General features: G+C 39.9%; 1 protein-coding gene across 2 annotated transcripts in view; it reads left to right on the top strand.

Annotated features, from left to right (window-relative positions):
• CCDC93 (coiled-coil domain containing 93) overlaps positions 1 to 20214 on the top strand; it is a 90196-nt gene that overhangs the window by 31968 nt on the left and 38014 nt on the right. For both annotated transcript variants that reach the window (XM_061608967.1, XM_061608968.1), the window contains exons 9-10: positions 587 to 679; positions 1815 to 1865. In XM_061608967.1, the coding sequence (XP_061464951.1) occupies positions 587 to 679; positions 1815 to 1865 (144 nt within the window). The remainder of the gene's footprint in view (positions 1 to 586; positions 680 to 1814; positions 1866 to 20214) is intronic.

Below are 20214 nucleotides of genomic sequence, written 5' to 3'. Positions count from 1 at the left end.
CCTCCTAGTAGGAGACCACCAGAATTAAATGTTGTCGTTAGGATTAACCCACAGTGAGGGAGAGGAGGAGGCTGGGAGTCCTGTGCAGGTCAATACTTTGGTACCATAGGAAAGTGTTTATACTATGTTCCTTACTATGTGTTAGACTTAACACTGTGCGAGAATAGTTGCGTTCAACAGAACTTCCCTTTCCTCTCATCTCCCTGTGCAACCCCAAAATCTGTTCCAGAGGGTCCTCCCCCCCATGGAGCAGTTTTTGAAGGTACTCAGGGAGGGGGGTTGCAGGGAAGTTTTGTTGCACAAGTGGAAATCTGTTGTGTAAGCGGAACAGCACCATTGGATACCAGCCTATGTGTGAATAATTTCTGTAGTGTGTTTTTACTGTATGTGCGAATTATTTCTGTGGGAAAGCCCCATTCTGTGAGCAGAACACAACAAAGCTTTCTCTGGATCCAACCTCTTTATTTAATTTATTTGGAAAGCATGCATTGTGTATTCCCTTGTTGTGTTCCCCCCCTTGTGATTTTGTAGACACCTGTTTCCTTCAGCTTTTCATTATAATGTGAGACGTCTTTTTTTTGAATAGGCTGAAGACAAGAAAATGGTGTTGCCTGCTGGGCTTGCATCGTCGGGGAAGACTGATGCCTACACTGAAGATGACCTTCAAGCTGCAGAAGAGGTGGGCTTAACCAATCATTTCTGACAAGGCTCCATCTGGGATCATTATATCCTACTGCATTAAAAAATTCAGTCATTCAGGGGTGTTCCCCCCCTTTCTATTTTTGTACCATTAAATTATCCATTCACAAAACCAATTTGCATTTTTACATTGAGTTTGGTACAGTTTCTGCAGTACAAAATACAGGTGACAGAGCTTCAGTGGTTCACATCCTTTTCATTAGATGGCTTTATTTTATATATTACATTTATATCCCACCCTCTTTATGGTGGCTTAAGAGAGGATTATCCCTTCATATATTATGGAAATTCAGCATGTGCATGTGCTATTTGCAGCTGGTGCACCACGTTGGAAGTACAACAGGGATTATACAATTTGTAACTTAAAGGTTAGTTCTGTTAGTGTTTAAAGTAAACTAGCTTGGGGGGGGCAGATGGAAGTGTTTAGCAACCAGGCAGAGTGGCACAATCATAAGTGAGGGTAGCACATGCTCTTATTGGCTGTTCTGAGGCTGTTCTGTATGTTTCTTTGGATGTCTCCCTGCTATGTACAAGGCTTGAACTGAAAAGCAAAATCTCTGTTCCTTTGTCCTCAAATTATAAATAGCCCAGTTTACTTAGTAAAGTTATCAGGACTGGTGTGGGCAGGAACTGCAGCAAAAGCTCCTACCACATGGCTAGGGCTTCTCACAATACCAGGCAAAGTATGAAGGCTCCATGTTCATAGCAACTCCTACAGCACAATGTGAGAAGAATCACTGGATGAAAAGCAGGGGGAGTGTGTGTGTCTCTTCCTGTACACACAGTTACATGTGTTGTGTAACTATATTTTATTATAATATAAACATAGTGGGTAAGATTATATATATATATATATATATAGTATATATTTTATAGACTTGTTTACAATATATAGACTTGTTTACAATTGCAGTCAACCACAGCATAGTTTTTGCATTAGTTTAAAAACCCATTTGGAAATCCTATGTAAATTTAAGTAGCCTATTTTTTTTCTTTGCTAGCCTCCATCTCTCATATTGGAAAGATGGTCAGTTACAAATTATTATTTTTTTTTGAAGCATGGGCTGCATGTTTAGAAAAAACTGTTCTGATCTCAGCACTTTATTTTTCATCAGCTCCGTATTAAAACATTGATGACTGAAATGGCTGCAATGGGAACAGAAGAAGTAAGTAGTTCTGTTTGTTAGCCATAGTTCTGTTCCAATTTTTACTTCTTATTTTAGTATATATACTTACTTTAGTATTGTGGGAGGAGCAAATGACCTGCCTGGTAGTTTAAGCAGAAATATATTATTTATTTATTTATTTATTTATTTATTGCATTTGTATATTGCCCGATAGCCGAAGCTCTCTGGGTGATTTACAACAATTAAAAACATTAAAAACAAATATACAAATTTTAAAACACATTATTAAAAAGCAATTTAAAAACACATGCTAAAATGCCTGGGAGAAGAGGAAAGTCTTGACCTGGCGCCAAAAGATAACAGTGTTGGCGCCAGGTGCACTTCGTCAGGAAGATCATTCCATAATTTGGGGGCCACCACTGAGAAGGCCCTCTCCCTTGTTGCTAGACTCCCAGCTTCCCTCCATTAGGCACCCAGAGGAGGGCCTTGGATGTTGAGCGTAGTGTACGGGTGGGTTCGTGTTGGGAGAGGCGTTCCATCAGGTGTTGTGGTCCTAAGCCATGTAAGGCTTTATAGGTTAAAACCAGCACCTTGAATTGAACTCGGAAACATACAGGCAGCCAATGCAAGCAGGCTAGAATCGGTTTTATATGTTCAAACCGTCTGGTCCCTGTTACCAATCGGGCCACTGCATTTTGCACAAGCTGCAGTTTCCGAACCGTCTTCCAAGGCAGCCCCACATAGAGCGCATTGCAGTAATCTAACTTGGAGGTTACCAGAGCATGGCCAACTGAAGCCAGGTTATATCTGTCTAGATAGGGACATAGCTGGGCCACCAACCGACGTTGGTAGAAGGCACTCCGTGCCACCAAGGTTACCTGAGCCTCAAGTGACAGAGATGGTTCTAGGAGAACCTCCAAGCTATGAACCTATGAACAGGTTGGACATCCACCATCTGGTCGGAAGAACCACCCACCAGCAGCATCTCAGTCTTGTCTGGATTCAGCCTCAGTTTATTAGCCCTCATCCAGTCCATTGTTGCAGCCAGACACTGGTTCAGCACATTGACAGCCTCAGCTGATGAAGATGAAAAGGAGAAATAGTTCTGCGTGTCATCAGCATACAGATGGCAACGTACTCCAAAGCTCCAGATGACTGCACCCAATGGTTTCATGTAGATGTTGAACAGTGTGGGGGACAGAACTGACCCCTACGGAACCCCATACTGGAGAGTCCAGGGTGTTGAGCAGTGTTCCCAAAGCACCACCTTCTGGAGCCAACTGGCAAAGTAGGAGCGGAACCACCGCCATGTTGTCCCTCCCTCTCCCAACTCAGCCAGTCTTCCCAGAAGGATACTGTGGTCAATGGTATTGAAAGCCGCTGAGAGATCAAGGAGAATCAACAGAGTCACCTTCCCCCTGTCTCTCTCCCCACAGAGGTCATCATACAGGGCGACCAAGGCTGACCAGAAAGATCGGCTATAATAGGGCCCAGTAACATTCCTCAGAAAAATGTAGTAAGGAAGCCAAGCCATAAATCACATGGTCTTCAATGTCTGTATACTAATGCGCAGAGCATGGGAAACAAGCAGGACGAACTTGAACTCTTAATACAGGAGGGCAATTACGACTTGATAGGTATAACTAAAACTTGGTGGGATGACTCCCATGGCTGGAATACAGCAATTGGAGGATACAACTTGTTCCAGAAGAACAGAAGGAATAAAAAGGGAGGTGGAGTTGTGCTATATGTTAAAAATATATATCCCTGCACAGAAATTCAGGAAGATGAGCTTGGTAGCTCCACCGAGAGTATCTGGATTAAAATTAATGGGGCAAGTAATAAAAGGAATGTGGTGCTTGGAGTCTACTACTGACCACCCAATCAAGGAGAAGATGATAATGTAACTTTTGAAAAGCAAATTACCAATGTCTTGAGGAGGCATGATATTAGAGTAATGGGGGATTTCAATTATCCCGATATCTGTTGGGAGACAAATTCTACCAAACACGGACCCTCCAAGAAGTTTCTCCCTTGTGCTGGAGATAACTTTCTCCTACAGAAAGTGGAGGAAGCAACCAGAGGATCAGCTATCCTGGACTTGATTCTAACCAATAGAGATGATTTGGTGGATGAAGTGGCAGTTACGGGAACTCTGGAGGAAAGTGACCACACCATACTTGAATTCTTGAGTTTAACAGAAGCAAATGCTGAGAGAAGCCATACGTGCACCCTGGACTTCAGGAAAGGTGATTTTCATAAACTCAGAACAATTGTAAGTACGGTTCCATGGCAAGCCACCTTGATGAGAAAAGGAGTCGAAGATGGGTGGGAGTTCCTAAAAAAGGAAATTCTAAAAGCCAATGGGAAGCAATTCCAACAAGGAAAAAACGGAGGGAAACAGCAGAAGAAGCCAATGTGGCTTCACAAAAAGCTTAGAGAGGAAACAAAAAAGGACACATACAGGAAGTGGAAAGAAGGCCAGGCCAGAAAGGATGAGTACAGGCAGGTATCACGGAATTGCCGGGATGGTGTCAGGAATGCTAAAGCTGAGAATGAGCTGAGGCTAGCGAGGGATGCTAAAAGCAACAAAAAAGCTTTCTTCAGGTACATCCATAGTAAAAGACAGAGAAAAGAAATGGTGGCACAGCTGCTCAATGAGGAAGACAAAATGATAACAGATGACAAAGAAAAGGCAGAAGGGCTCAATTCCTACTTTGGCTCAGTCTTCTCCCAAAAAAGGGTCTATGACTATCCTGGGAAACATGAAGTAGAAGGGGCAGGATTGGAGCTTGAGATTGATAGACAAATGGTCAAGGAATACCTAATCACTTTGAACGAGTTCAAATCTCCAGGACCCGATAAACTGCATCCTAGAGTATTGAAGGAACTGGCTGAAGAACTCTCAGAACCGCTGTCTATTATCTTTGCGAAATCGTGGAGGACCGGTGAAGTGCCGGATGACTGGAGGAGAGCTAATGTTGTCCCTATCTTCAAAAAGGGAAATGAGGAGGAACCAGGGAACTACAGACCAGTCAGCCTAACATCAATCCCTGGAAAAGCTCTGGAGCAGATTATAAAGCAGTCAATCTGTAAGCACCTTGAAAGCAATGCTGTGATTACTAGGAGCCAACATGGATTTATGAAGAACAAATCCTGGCAAACTAATCTCATCTCATTTTTTGATCAGGTAACCTCCCTTGTAGACTGTGGGAATGCTGTGGACATAATATATCTAATAATATTCAGCAAAGCTTTTGACAAAGTGCCCCAATTCTGATTAGGAAGCTAGCTAAATGTAGGCTGGATGGAACAACTATCAGGTGGATCCACAGTTGGCTCCAGAATCGTACTCAAAGAGTGCTTATCAATGATTCCTTTTCAAACTGGGTGGAAGTAACGAGTGGGGTACCACAGGGCTTGGTCCTGCCCCCAGTGCTCTTTAACATTTTTATTAACGACTTGGATGAGGAGGTACAAAGCATGCTTATTAAATTTGCAGATGATACAAAGTTGGGGGGCATAGCTAATACCGTTGAAGACAGAAATAAAATTCAAAGGGACCTTGATAGGCTGGAGCATTGGGCTGAAAACAACAGAATGAAATTCAACAGGGATAAATGCAAAGTTCTACACTTAGGCAAAAGGAACCAAACACACAGTTATAAAATGGGGGATCCTTGGCTCAGCAATGCGACATGTGAGAAGGATCTTGGAATTGTCGTTGATCACCAGCTGAATATGAGCCAACAGGGTGATGTGGCTGCAAAAAAGGCAAATGCTATATTAGGCTGCATTAACAGAAGTATAGTTTCCAAATCGCGTGAAGTAGTAGTTCCCCTCTATCCAGCACTGGTTAGGCCTCATCTTGAATACTGCATCCAGTTCTGGTCTCCACACTTCAAGAAGGATGCAGACAAACTGGAACAGGTTCAAAGGAGGGCAGCAAAGATGATCAGGGGACTGGAAACCAAGCCCTGTGAGAAGAGACTGAAAGAACTGGGCATGTTTAGCCTGAAGAAGAGAAGACCGAGGGGAGATATGATAGCACTCTTCAAGTACATGAGAGGTTGTCACATAGAGGAGGGCTGGGATCTCTTCTTGATCGTCCCAGAGTGCAGGACACGGAATAATGGGCTCCAGTTGCAGGAAGCTGACTAGATTTCGACTGGACATCAGAAAAAACTCCCTAATGGTTAGAGCCATACGACAATGCAACCAATTACCTAGAGAGGTAGTGGGCTGTCTTACACTGGAGGCATTCAAGAGGCAGCTAGACAGGCATCTGTCGGGAGTGCTTTAATTTGGATTCCTGCATTGAGCAGGGGGTTGGATTGGATGGCTTTATAGGCCCCTTCCAACTCTACTATTCTATGATTCTGTGATCATCATCTCCATGTCAAGTTGCAAAAACCAAGTCTAGAGTATGCCCTGCTACGTGTGTTGGGCCAATGGCATATTGGGACAGTCCGATGGTTGTCATGGAGACCATGAATTCCTGAGCCACCCCGGATAAGGTGGCCTCGGCATGGATTTTTTTTTTTTACAATAATTTTTATTCAAATTTTCACAAAACAAACAAAACAAAATCAAAAAAACATAACACAATAAGAATAAAAATAAAAAAATTAACTTCCGATTTGTCACAGATCAGCTATAAATATATAATATATATCAAACCTGTCCATTAATACATACAAAATCACTGTTCTCCATAGTCTATCTTAATTAATCGTCAAATCCCATTATCATCATTTCATTTTTATCTTTCAACAAAAAGTCTGTCCATTCCTTAAGAAATGTATCTGTCGATTTTTCTCTAAGTAAACATGTCAATTTATCCATCTCTACTAAGTCCATTAATTTCAATAGCCATTCTTCCGTTGTTGGTATTGATTCCATTTTCCACTTTTGTGCATATAATAATCTTGCTGCCGTAATCATATATAATATTATTCTTCCATATTTCTTTTCTATTTGTTTATCCATAAAACCCAATTAAAAAAATTCTGGTTTTGACTGAATATTTATCTTTAGGATTTTTTGCATCATTCTACCTATCTGTGCCCAAAATGATTTTGCCTTTTTACACAGCCACCACATATGATAAAATGATCCTTCTTGTTGTTTACATTTCCAACAAGCATTAGAAACATTACTATACATTTTTGACAACTTTTCTGGAGTCATGTACCAACGATACATCATTTTATAGAAATTTTCTTTAAGATTATAGCATAATGTAAATCTCAAGCCTTTTTTCCACATATTTTCCCATTGATCCATTTGTATATTATAACCAAAATTTTTTGCCCACTTTACCATACACTCTTTTACTTGTTCTTCTTCCATATCCATTTTCAGCAAGAGTTTATACATTTTCGCAATTATATTTTCATCATTTGTACACAAACCTATTTCAAAATCAGATTTATTTATTTCAAACCCATACATTTTCTTATCCATTTTATATCTTTCTAACAATTGTAAATAGGCAAACCATTGAGAACTATATCCTTCCTTTATCAGTTGTTCTCTCTCTTTCATTATATATTCTCTTTTTTTTTTTTCAATAATTTTTATTCAGATTTTCATAAAACATACAAGACGAAATCATAAAACATTCAAAGACAAAAAACAAAATCAAAAATAGTTAAACAAAAAAAAAAAAGAAAAAAAAAACAAAAATAAAAAATGAAGAGTAAAATATTGACTTCCCATTTGTCAAAGATCAAATCAGTTATAAGTCTATAATATATAACAATCCTGTCTCTTAAGTCATATTATAAAATCACTTTCCTCCAGTAGTTATCTTACTTAATCATCAAATCTCATAAACATTACTTTATTCTTTCCACAAAAAGTCAAAGAGAGGTTTCAATTCTTTAAGAAATATATCTATCAATTTTTTTTTCCAGATAAGCATATCGATTAATCCATCTCATTACTAATTATGATAATCTTATTGTCATAACCATAGTCAAAATAAACATTTCAATTAATCCATCACATCAGAATCTGTTAGGTTCAGTAATTTCAGTAGCCATTGTTCTATTATCCCTATTAGTTCCATTTTCCATCTTCCATCTTCAGTAGTCTTGTTAAGTCCAGTAATTTCAGTATCCAATCTTCCATTATCAGTATTCCATAATAATCTTGCTGTCAAAGCCATAGTCATATAGTAAGAGTCTGATGGGAATTACCTCTATCCCAAATATTTTCTTGCCATCCATTCTGAATAGGTTGCTGAAATACTGCTGTAAAATCATATCTCTGTTCTTTTTTTCAAAATACACTGGGTCATCTCTTGAAAGTTTTTCCATTGTCACATGGCTGCAGTTAATTCCATAGATTTTCTCTATATTGGGCTCCATCACATCATTCCAGTCCAGAAGATTATCCATGCCATTGATAACTTTATCTCTAGAATCTTCATTAATTTCTTCAGAGATAACATTGAGTTCCAAACAATAGATTTTATTTCTAAAGTCCATAGACTCCAAATCTTGTTCCTGTTCCACGTTTGTTCCAATCTCCGGGATCTCCTCTCTCACAGGGACCCCTGTTCCAGTCTCCAGGGTCTCCTCTCTCACAGGGACCCCTGTTCCAGTCTCCAGGGTCTCCTCTCTCACAAGGACCCCTATGTCTTTAATCTCCTGTGTCTCCAAACAATAGATTTTATTTCTAAAGTCCATAGACTCCAAATCTTTTTCCTGTTCCACGTTTGTTCCAATCTCCGGGGTCTCCTCTCTCACAGGGACCCCTTCCAGGGTCACCTCTCTCACAGGGACCCCTATATCTTTAATCTCCTGCGTCATTTTACTCAATTCAATTTTCAGCTCCTTACAACCCTGTCGCAGGTTTTGTTTCGTTATCTCAATCTCATCCATTATTTTCTGAAACATAGTTATTTCCAGATTCTCAGCCACTTTCTTAATTGCCATTTTAAAAGAAAAATATAGGAAAACCACTTCTTATTTCAGCAACAATTGGGTTAATACTCCAAACTTGGTGACATCACAGTATAAACAGAGCAGACAGCCTTATCTCTCCATGCTTAAGTAAACAAAATGCAGTTCCCAGGATCGAAACAATTAATGGCGGTCGTCAGGAAACAGATTCGTCAAAATAAAATAGACCAAAAAGAGAGTAGTCTCAGACAATATAATATTCTTCAAAATAAAAATCTGGAATAGAAATCCCTCTTCTGTGTATATCTTTAGAATGCAAATCCAGGACAGCTTTTTGCAACAAAAACAGAGATAAGCTATTAATTAGTGAGTAGCAGAGAGAAGTTATGGCTCCCCAGTGAGATGTCAAAAACCGATCAATCTGGCAAATCTCTTTTAAACAGCAACAATTTAAGTCAAGTAAAAGAAAAATATAGAAAGAAGGGTGCTTGCCTGTTAGTGCGTTCTCTCTTAGAAGATAAGATGAACGTTCGCTTTATCAGATAGAGCTTGTTGTTGAAAATCCGTCCCACCTTCGTCGGCTGGACCTCGTCCCATAAATTAATGAGATCTGGTCGTCCCAACAAAAATAGGCTTTGAGGTTAATCTCTTCGTTTCTCCCTACCCGGGAGAAGTTTAATCAGTCAAAAAAAAAAAAAAAACTGACTGATATATCTGAATAAGCTTCTTTTGAGGCAGGAGCCCGTCTCAAAAGCAGGCACAGGCTAAGTCACCCTTCCCGGAAGTCTCTTTCATTATATATTCTCCATGTACATTTTCTAATAGTTCTTGATATGTTAACCATTTCTCTTTTCCAGCCATTTCTCTTCTATAAAACGCTTCTTGACTTGAGACACATAATGTTATTTTCGAATAAAACCTTGGTTTATATCTATTCCATATTTTCAACAGAGGACGTCTTATAAAATGATTATTAAAATCCACATTAACTTTTACTTTATCATACCATAGATATCCATGCCATCCCCACTTCAGGTTATGGCCCTCCAAATCCAATAGCCTTTTATTCCTCAATAAAAGCCATTCCTTTATCCAGACTAAACAACAGGCAGCATAATAAAGTCTCAAATTCGGTAATCCCAGTCTTCCTCTTTCTTTGGCATCTTGTAATAATTTAAATTTAACTCTTGGTTTTTTTCCCTGCCAAACAAATTTAGAAATATCTTTTTGCCATTGTTTAAAAGGTAAATCAGAGGATATTACAGGTATTGTTTGAAACAAAAACATCATTCTCGGCAGTACATTCATTTTTATCACGGATATTCTTCCCATTAATGACAATTGTAATTTATCCCACCTTAACAAGTCTTTCTTAATCTCTGTACATAGTTTTTCATAATTATTATGAAACAACTTTGAATTTTTATTTGTCATAATAATACCTAAATATTTCAACGTTTCCTCTATTTTAAAATCTGTCTTGTCCATCAACTCTTTTTGTTCCCTTGAAGGTAAATTTTTCACCAACATCTTTGTTTTTTGATTGTTGATCTTAAATCCTGCTAACGGTCCAAATTCTTTTAATTTGTCCATCAATGCATTAATTCCTTCCAAAGGGTTTTCTAATACAATTATCAAATCATCAGCAAATGCTTTCAATTTATATTCCTCTTTTTTTACCTTTATTCCCGAAATCCTTTTATCTTGCCTTATATCTCTAAGCAGCACTTCCAAGACCAAAATAAATAAAAGGGGAGATAATGGACATCCCTGTCTTGTACCCTTTTGTATTTCACATGAGTCCGTTAACCCCCCATTAACAATTATCTGTGCCTTCTGAGATGTATAAATAGATCTAATCCATTTTATAAAGTTATCTCCAAAATCCATTTGCTCCAGGACCTTAAACATAAATTTCCAATTCAAATTATCAAATGCTTTCTCAGCATCTAAAAAGATCAAAGCTGCTTGTTTATCATTTCGTTGTTCTAAGTATTCCAACACATTCAAAACATTCCTGACGTTAACACGTAGTTGTCTTTTAGGTAGAAACCCTGCTTGATCTTCCTGAATAAATTGTTGCAATATTATTTTCATTCTTTCTGCCAAAATCGTTGTAAAAATTTTATAGTCATTATTCAATAAAGATATCAGCCGATAATTTTTTGTTTTGGTTAGATCCTGCTCCTCTTTAGGTATTAATGTTATATTGGCATTTTTCCAACTATCCGGTATCTTCCCCTCTTGCAAAATAGAATTCATTGTATACTGTAAAGGTAATAAGAGTTCCTCCTCCAAGCATTTATAATACACTGCTGATAGTCCATCCGGTCCTGGCGCCTTTCCTAATTTAATTTTACTTATAGCCTCAGATATTTCTCTTGACGTAATAGGACCATTAATAGCTTGTCTCTGAAAATCTGTAATTTTAGGCAAATTCTGTTTAGATATATACTCTTCTATTTTTTCAGAGGGAATTTCCTGACACTTGTACAAAGTTGAATAATATTGATGAAAAACCCTTTGGATTTTTACATTGTCTGTCAACATCTCATCTCCTTCTTGTATCTTTAAAATAAGATTTTTTTGTTGTTCTTTTCTTAATTTATATGCTAGCAATTTCCCCGGTTTATTTGCAAATTCAAAAGTCCTTTGTTTAGCAAAGTTTAATTTCCTTTCAATTTCTCTAACTGTCAACATTGACACTTGTTTCTGTAACATTTTAATTTGATTTACAATAGAAACTTTAGTTGGATTCTTTTTCAATTCTTCCTCTTTTTGTTTTATTTCTTCCAAGATTAATTGCATTTTCTGTTGTTTCTTCTTTTTTAATTCAGAGTTACATTTAATAAAATATCCCCTCATAAATGCTTTACTTGTATCCCAAACAATATTTTCATCTGTTCCTTTATGTAAATTATGTTCAAAAAACTCTTTTAATTTCTTCTTACATTCTTGCACTATTTTATCATTCTGTAATAAAGATTCATTTAGTCTCCATCTAAATCCAAGATTTTTTTTTTTAAAAGTCAATATCACTGGATTGTGATCCGAAAAGGTTTTTGGTAATATATCCATTTTGGAAATGTCTTTCACTAGGTTTTTAGACATCCAAATCATATCAATCCTCGAGAATGTTTTATGTCTTTCTGAAAAATAAGTAAATTCTTTTGCATTGTCATTTATATATCTCCAAGCATCCACCAATTCTAAATTTTCCATCAATTCAAAACAAATCTTCGGTAATTTACCCTGTGTCTCTTTAATATTTTTCTCAGAAAGTCTGTCCATTTTTGGTAAAATTACTCCATTCCAATCACCCATAACACACCAATGATCATATGAAAACTCTGACAATTTTTCCATAAGTCCTGTGTAAAACCTTGTTTTATCTTCATTGGGGGCATAAATGCCCACTATCAAAATTTTTGTACCTTGTAAAGTAATTTCAACCCCCACAAATCTACCACTGTCGTCCAATAATATCAATTTAGGAAACAATTGTGGGTTAATATAAAGAACAACACCATTTTTTTTTATCCAGCCGAAATAAATTCTTCACCCAAATTTTTACAAATCAAATATTTAGAATTTTTCTTCTTGATATGAGTTTCTTGTAGACAAATTATATCCAATTTTAATTTTTTCAAATAATGAAACACTTTCTTTCTCTTCTGCGACGTATTAGCTCCATGTATATTCCAAGTTAGATATTTGTAATCCATCTTTAAGCATGTATTTTAAAAAGTACCTGATGCTCCCTTTAATCCATCATCTTCCTTTCCCTCCTCTGCATGTTCCTGTTGTCTTTGTTTCCCAGGAATTATATCAATTTCTTTGAGTTTGTCTTCTTCCATGTCTTTTGAAGCTTTTCTCAAGAAGTCCCTTGCTTTTTGAACAGTATTCAATCGATATTTTTGTTGTCTGAATGTAAAAATCACTCCTTCTGGAACATCCCACCTAAATTGAATTTTACATTGTTTAAGTTTTTCTGTAAAGAAAGCATATTCTTTTCTCTTGCATAAAAGTCTAATAGGGATTTCTTTCATCACCAGTATTTCCTTGCCATCAATTTTAAAGATATTATTGAAATGTTGTTGTAGTACCATATCTCTGGTCCTCTTTTTTACAAAATGCACAAGCACATCTCTTGGAATTTTTTTCATTGTTGCATATCTTGAATTGATTCTATAAACTTTATCTGTTTCAAATTCCATCAGATCTTCATTCCAATCCAAAAATTTTACCAGAGCATTAACCATTTTATCTCTGATATCTTCACCTGTTTCTTCAGGAATTGCACGAAATCTCAAACAATATTCTTTATCTTTCAATTCCATCACAGCGATATGATCCAAATTTTTTTCCAATTCCATATTTAATATATCTGTTCTGTTCTCCAAGATTTGCACCTTTCCTTTTACGTTTTTTACCTCCTGTGTTATTTGCCCAATTGTGCCTTTAATCTCATCCACTTCTATTTTGATATGTTCTTTTATATCTTTCAATTCCATCTTCATTTTGCCAAATTCATCTTTGATTTCTTGTCTATCCTGTTTCATCTCTTGTTTGAGATCTTGTTTAAGATCACTAATCCCATCCATTATTTTCTGGAACATGTCTGGGGAGACAGCCCCTTCCTGTGCATCAGTTGAACCTCTTCGCTCCAGGGCTTTAGTTGCTTTCCTAGTTGTCATTCTTGGAAAAAAAAACCTTTAGTTTCTGCTATTAACCAATGTTCCCAAACCTAGAGGCAGTCTGTTTCTTTTTTTTCCCCAACAACAAAAGAGTTAATATTCCAGGCCTGTTAGTATGATCTAGCCAGCACTCCTGTACGTCCAGGAATGCAAAACAAGTTTGGTTTACAGCACCCAACCGTCAGTAATATACACGAACAGCAGATTCGTCCAAAGAGAATAGTCCAAAAAAAAAGAAAAAAAAATAGTCCCAGATATATTTCCTTCAAATAATCAAATCATCTTATCGGATAAGTTGCCTCTCATCCGTTTTAATCTTTATAATTCCAAATTCAAGCCAGCTTTTTGTCATTAAAGTATAAATTAAGTTCTTTAAATTTTCTTTCTTCTTTAATTTTATATAAAAGGAAAAAAGTGTGACTCACCCAGGTTTCTCAATTGCTGATTTGTAAACAAGTCTCTTTTACTGTAGTAATTTAAACCAAATGATAAGATTTAGACAGAAGGAGGCTCGCTCGTTATAAAATGTTTTTAAGGGGAAAAAAAGTATCGTTTTTTTTCAGCACAGCTTGCTGGAAGTCCTGACTTTGTCTTCCGCTGCTAGATAAGCCTTCTTATCTCAGGGGATTCCTGATCAATTCCAGCTATCTACAGCTCAACGAAGTTCCGTGGATAATCTCTTCGGTTCACCTTTGCCTTGGAGAACATTTACGCCAGTCAAAAATTCCTCTTGACTGGTTTTTAACTGAAAAAAGCTTCCTCTGAGACAGAGCTCACTCAGAGGCACCACCAGCAGAGCACTCCTTCCGGGAAGTCTCGCCTCGGCATGGATGTTGACATCCCCCAGAACCAACCGTCTGGGGGATCTCAACAGTACACCCAAGACCACCTCCATCAACTCAGCTAGGGAGTCTGTTGGGCAGCAGGGTGGGTGATACACCAACAGAATCCTCAGTCTGTCCCGCCGACCCAACACAAGGTGCAAACACTCCAGACCAGTAGTCACATGGACAGGGTGCTTGCAGAGGAAGATGGAGCTGCTATAGACCACAGCAACCCCCCCTCCCCGACCCTCAGGTCTACCCTGATGCTGAACCAGGTACCCTGGCGGGCATAGCTGGGAGAGACTGACTTCTGCCTGCTCACCCACCCAGGTCTCAGTTATACATGCCAGATCGGCTGCCTCATCCACAATTAAATCATGAATGAGGGAGATCTTGTTATACACCGATCTGGCGTTTAGGAGCAGCATCCAGAGGTCTGAGAGCTGACTGATAGGGCAACCAACAAACCTGTGGGTGTGGGGAGGACTGGAACAAGGCACAGCCGTTAACTGCCTGGGCCGCGTTCCCATTACCTGGCACGTCCTCCTCAGAACGCCATATCCCCCTCTACCCGTCACTACACTAATTGGGACCCCCTCAAGTCTCCCTGCTTGGTTCTGAGTCCTCTCTCCCAGGCACATGACTCAAGACCTATCCCCCAAAAAGCCAGGCAGTCTGCAAAGCAGGAGCCACCTCAGCCAGCCAGCTTATGTATCCCCTCCAGGGAAGGGACAGGTGGATGATATCAGCAAGAGCTGGCTGAGTACCTGGGGGCCTGGTCCTGCAAGGTGTGACACCTGCAGAGCAGAAGTCCAACAGGGAGAGGGCGGTGGTGGTAGCAGAGCAGCAGTAAGCAGACTGCAGCAGCAAATGGCTCTTCTTCTTCCCTGGGCAATGATGGTCCCCTTTCTCCTGTAGGCACGGTCTGGCAAATATAATTTGTAACTGACTTCTTGTATCAGAAAAATCCCTTCTTTTATGGGGCTATGAATTGAAATTGGAGTGATCTATGACTTGGTAGAGGAAGAAAGTAAAGAACCTAAATTTCTAATCATCCAGTTGCATTCTGTGTCTACAAAACTAAATCTGTAGCACAGTATATACAGCTTAAGTTATTCATAGCCCTGTTGTTTCTTCTTCTGCCTGCAAATTGACTTGAAAGCTATCACAACCCTTGAAATTGGGTTAAGTGGGGTCAGATTGCCTGAGCCATTAAACAAAAATGTAAATTGATACAACAAAAAGGCTATCAAGCTTAAAAGGTGGTCTTTTTATAAGCTGTTAAGCCTTTACCTGTTGCTCTCTTGTCTACAAAGGAGAGCTTGAATGATAGCAGCTCAATAAGCCAAGATATGAACAAGCATTTTGACTTCATATAGCCCTTTAACTCCTCCCTTTGTGGTAGGAAACCACAAACAAACCACGAAGTCATCTATTCTCGTTTCCTATTTTGACCAAACCAGGACACTGTAGTTTAATAGCTTCTGAATAAGCCACGATGTTAAGACAACCTGAAACCATGGCTTAATATCTTGGCTTGTTCCAGAGCTATTAACCACAGATTCCCGATTCAGACAAAATGGGAAACTATACTTAATGGGAGACTTCCTGATTTATTTGCTCACCTTCAGGAAGAGAAAAGTGAAGAAAGTCTTGTCTATATCTGTGCTTATTAAATGTTTAAAAATGATCATTAGAGAGGTACTGCTTCTTGCAAATTCTTCCTGTTTCCCCATCTCCATAGACTTCTAAACTCTTCAAGAGCCTTCTTGCCTTCCTAGGCTATACTGAAGTCCACTTCCTTTCCCCTGCTTCCTTTCCCCTATACTGAGGTCCACTTCCTTTCTTCTGCTGCACGATATACATGCCTCAACCATGCATTCATTCAATCATATTAATGCTTATCACTTCTATACAAGCATGTAAATTTTATTCTCCTGCACCTGTGTTCAGGGACCAGCAGATGTCATTCACACTCTTCCCACCTGGCACATATGCATGGTCCCTCTTCTACATGCCCAGGCTTTTTTCCCATTCCTGGGGTATGAATCTCAAAATGCCCCTTGTCTCTTACTGTAAATAAGAGACTTCCACAGTGAAGCAGCAGCTGTTCCTATCCACTGACTTGACCTAACTAAGCCATTGTCATGAAAGAGCCTTGCTAAGGTTATATATACCACATGTCCTATTCCCATTCTTGAGGAGAGATTTCATGGCATCAGAAAAGGCTTGCTAGGCTATAGGGGAACATAGGGGAGCATAGGGGAACAAGGGATATAATATCCATCCCTTGTTCCGGACCTGTCCTCAACCAGAAGATAACTGGGGGATGCAGGACTCCATCCAATCTTTGACTGCTGTTGTGTAATGCCAGGTCTGTGGTACAAAAAACAGCACTCATCCATGACATGATCTTGGATGAGAACGCAGACCTGGTATGTATTACGGAGACCTGGCTGGATGAGGCCTCGGCTCCTATACTTGAGGCCATGTGTCCAGCCGGTTTCCAATACGCACAGCAGCCGAGGATTGGTAGACGGGGAGGGGGTGTGGCAGTCATCTATCGGGAATCCTTGGTTTTCGCCAGACCCCCTCTCCATGAGACCAAGTTTGTTGATTGCATGTACTGGAGGTTGGGCCCAAAGGGCAGTTTAGGGATTCTGCTTGCGTACCGTCCTCCCCGCTGCACAGCAGACTCCCTGACCAAGGTGCTCGAGGTGGTCTCGGGCGTGCGGGTGCTTTCCCCCAACTTATTGGTTGTGGGGGATTTTAATTTACACGCTGAGACTGCACTCATGGGAGCCCCTCGGGATTTCATTGAAACCATAAGAACATAAGAACATAAGAAGAGCCTGCTGGATCAGGCCAGTGGCCCATCTAGTCCAGCATCCTGTTCTCACAGTGGCCAACCAGGTGCCTGGGGGAAGCCCGCAAGCAGGACCCGAGTGCAAGAACACTCTCCCCTCCTGAGGCTTCCGGCAACTGGTTTTCAGAAGCATGCTGCCTCTGACTAGGGTGGCACAGCACAGCCATCATGGCTAGTAGCCATTGATAGCCCTGTCCTCCATGAATTTGTCTAATCTTCTTTTAAAGCCGTCCAAGCTGGTGGCCATTACTGCATCTTGTGGGAGCAAATTCCATAGTTTAACTATGCGCTGAGTAAAGAAGTACTTCCTTTTGTCTGTCCTGAATCTTCCAACATTCAGCTTCTTTGAATGTCCACGAGTTCTAGTATTATGAGAGAGGGAGAAGAACTTTTCTCTATCCACTTTCTCAATGCCATGCATAATTTTATACACTTCTATCATGTCTCCTCTGACCTGCCTTTTCTCTAAACTAATTAGCCCCAAATGCTGCAACCTTTCCTCGTAAGGGAGTCGCTCCATTCCCTTGATCATTCTGGTTGCCCTCTTCTGAACCTTTTCCAACTCTAGAATATCCTTTTTGAGATGAGGCGACCAGAACTGTACACAGTATTCCAAATGCGGCCGCACCATAGATTTATACAACGGCATTATGATATCGGCTGTTTTATTTTCAATACCTTTCCTAATTATCGCTAGCATGGAATTTGCCTTTTTCACAGCTGCCGCACACTGGGTCGACATTTTCATCGTGCTGTCCACTACAACCCCGAGGTCTCTCTCCTGGTCGGTCACCGCCAGTTCAGACCCCATGAGCGTATATGTGAAATTAAGATTTTTTGCTCCAATATGCATAATTTTACACTTGTTTATATTGAATTGCATTTGCCATTTTTCCGCCCATTCACTCAGTTTGGAGAGGTCTTTTTGGAGCTCTTCGCAATCCCTTTTTGTTTTAACAACCCTGAACAGTTTAGTGTCGTCAGCAAACTTGGCCACTTCACTGCTCACTCCTAATTCTAGGTCATTAATGAACAAGTTGAAAAGTACAGGTCCCAATACCGATCCTTGAGGGACTCCACTTTCTACAGTCCTCCATTGGGAGAACTGTCCGTTGATTCCTACTCTCTGCTTTCTGCTTCTTAACCAATTCCTTATCCACAAGAGGACCTCTCCTCTTATTCCATGACTGCTAAGCTTCCTCAGAAGCCTTTGGTGAGGTACCTTGTCAAACGCTTTTTGAAAGTCTAAGTACACTATGTCCACTGGATCACCTCTATCTATATGCTTGTGGACACTCTCAAAGAATTCTAATAGGTTACTGAGACAGGACTTTCCCTTGCAGAAGCCATGCTGGCTCTGCTTCAGCAAGGCTTGTTCTTCTATGTGCTTGGTTAATCTAGCTTTAATCATACTTTCTACCAGTTTTCCAGGGACAGAAGTTAAGCTAACTGGCCTGTAATTTCCGGGATCCCCTCTGGATCCCTTTTTGAAGATTGGTGTTACATTTGCCACTTTCCAGTCCTCGGGCACGGAGGAGGACCTGAGGGACAAGTTACATATTTTAGTTAGCAGATCAGCAATTTCACCTTTGGGTTCTTTGAGAACCCTCGGGTGGATGCCATCCAGGCCTGGTGATTTGTCAGTTTTTATATTGTCCATTAAGCTTAGAACTTCCTCTGTCGTTACCACTATTTGTCTCAGTTCCTCAGAATCCCTTCCTGCAAATGTTAGTTCAGGTTCAGGGATCTGCCCTATATCTTCCACTGTGAAGACAGATGCAAAGAATTCATTTAGCTTCTCTGCAATCTCCTTATCGTTCTTTAGTACTTCTTTGACTCCCTTATCATCCAAGGGTCCAATTGTCTCCCTAGATGGTCTCCTGCTTTGAATGTATTTATAGAATTTTTTGTTGTTGGTTTTTATGTTCTTAGCAATGTGCTCCTCAAATTCTTTTTTAGCATCCCTTATTGTCTTCTTACATTTCTTTTGCCAGAGTTTGTGTTCTTTTTTATTTTCTTCATTCGGACAAGACTTCCATTTTCTGAAGGAAGACTTTTTGCCTCTAAGAGCTTCCTTGACTTTGCTCGTTAACCATGCTGGCATCTTCTTGGCCCTGGGGGTACCTTTTCTGATCTGCGGTATGCATTCCAGTTGAGCTTCTAATATAGTGTTTTTAAACAACTTCCAAGCATTTTCGAGTGATGTGACCCTCTGGACTTTGTTTTTCAGCTTTCTTTTTACCAATCCCCTCATTTTTGTGAAGTTTCCTCTTTTGAAGTCAAATGTGACCATGTTGGATTTTCTTGGCAATTGGCCAGTTACATGTATGTTTAATTTAATAGCACTGTGGTCACTGCTCCCAATCGGTTCAACAACACTTACATCTCGCACCAGGTCCCGGTCCCCACTGAGGATTAAGTCCAGGGTTGCCGTCCCTCTGGTCGGTTCCATGACCAACTGGTCTAGGGAATAGTCATTTAGAATATCTAGAAACTTTGCTTCTTTGTCATGACTGGAACACATATGCAGCCAGTCTATGTCCGGGTAGTTGAAGTCACCCATTACTACCACATTTCCTAGTTTGGATGCTTCCTCAATTTCATATCTCATCTCAAGGTCTCCCTGAGCATTTTGATCAGGGGGACGATAGATCGTTCCCAGTATTAAGTCCCTCCTGGGCCACGGTATCACCACCCACAACAATTCTGTGGAGGAGTCTGCCTCTTTTGGGGTTTCGAGCTTGCTGGATTCAATGCCTTCTTTCACGTATAGAGCGACTCCGCCACCAATACGTCCTTCCCTGTCCTTCCGATATAGTTTATATCCAGGGATAACCGTATCCCACTGGTTTTCTCCATTCCACCAGGTCTCGGTTATGCTCACTATATCAATGCTGTCCTCTAAGACCAAGCACTCCAGTTCTCCCATCTTGGTTCGGAGGCTCCTAGCATTAGCGTACAGGCACTTGTAAGCAGTGTCTCTCTTCAAGTGTCTTTGGCACTTGTGGTTAGGCCTGTGGTAATTTTGCTCTTCTGAATTGATATCCTGTGCCCCTGCTCTCACAATGCCTACTTCTAGGCCTACCCCTT

Source organism: Rhineura floridana, chromosome 2, assembly GCF_030035675.1.
Source record: "Rhineura floridana isolate rRhiFlo1 chromosome 2, rRhiFlo1.hap2, whole genome shotgun sequence".
In the NCBI taxonomy this organism is placed as follows: domain Eukaryota; kingdom Metazoa; phylum Chordata; class Lepidosauria; order Squamata; family Rhineuridae; genus Rhineura; species Rhineura floridana.
Note: the sequence above shows the minus strand (reverse complement) of the source record. Positions and strands in the feature narration are given on the sequence as shown.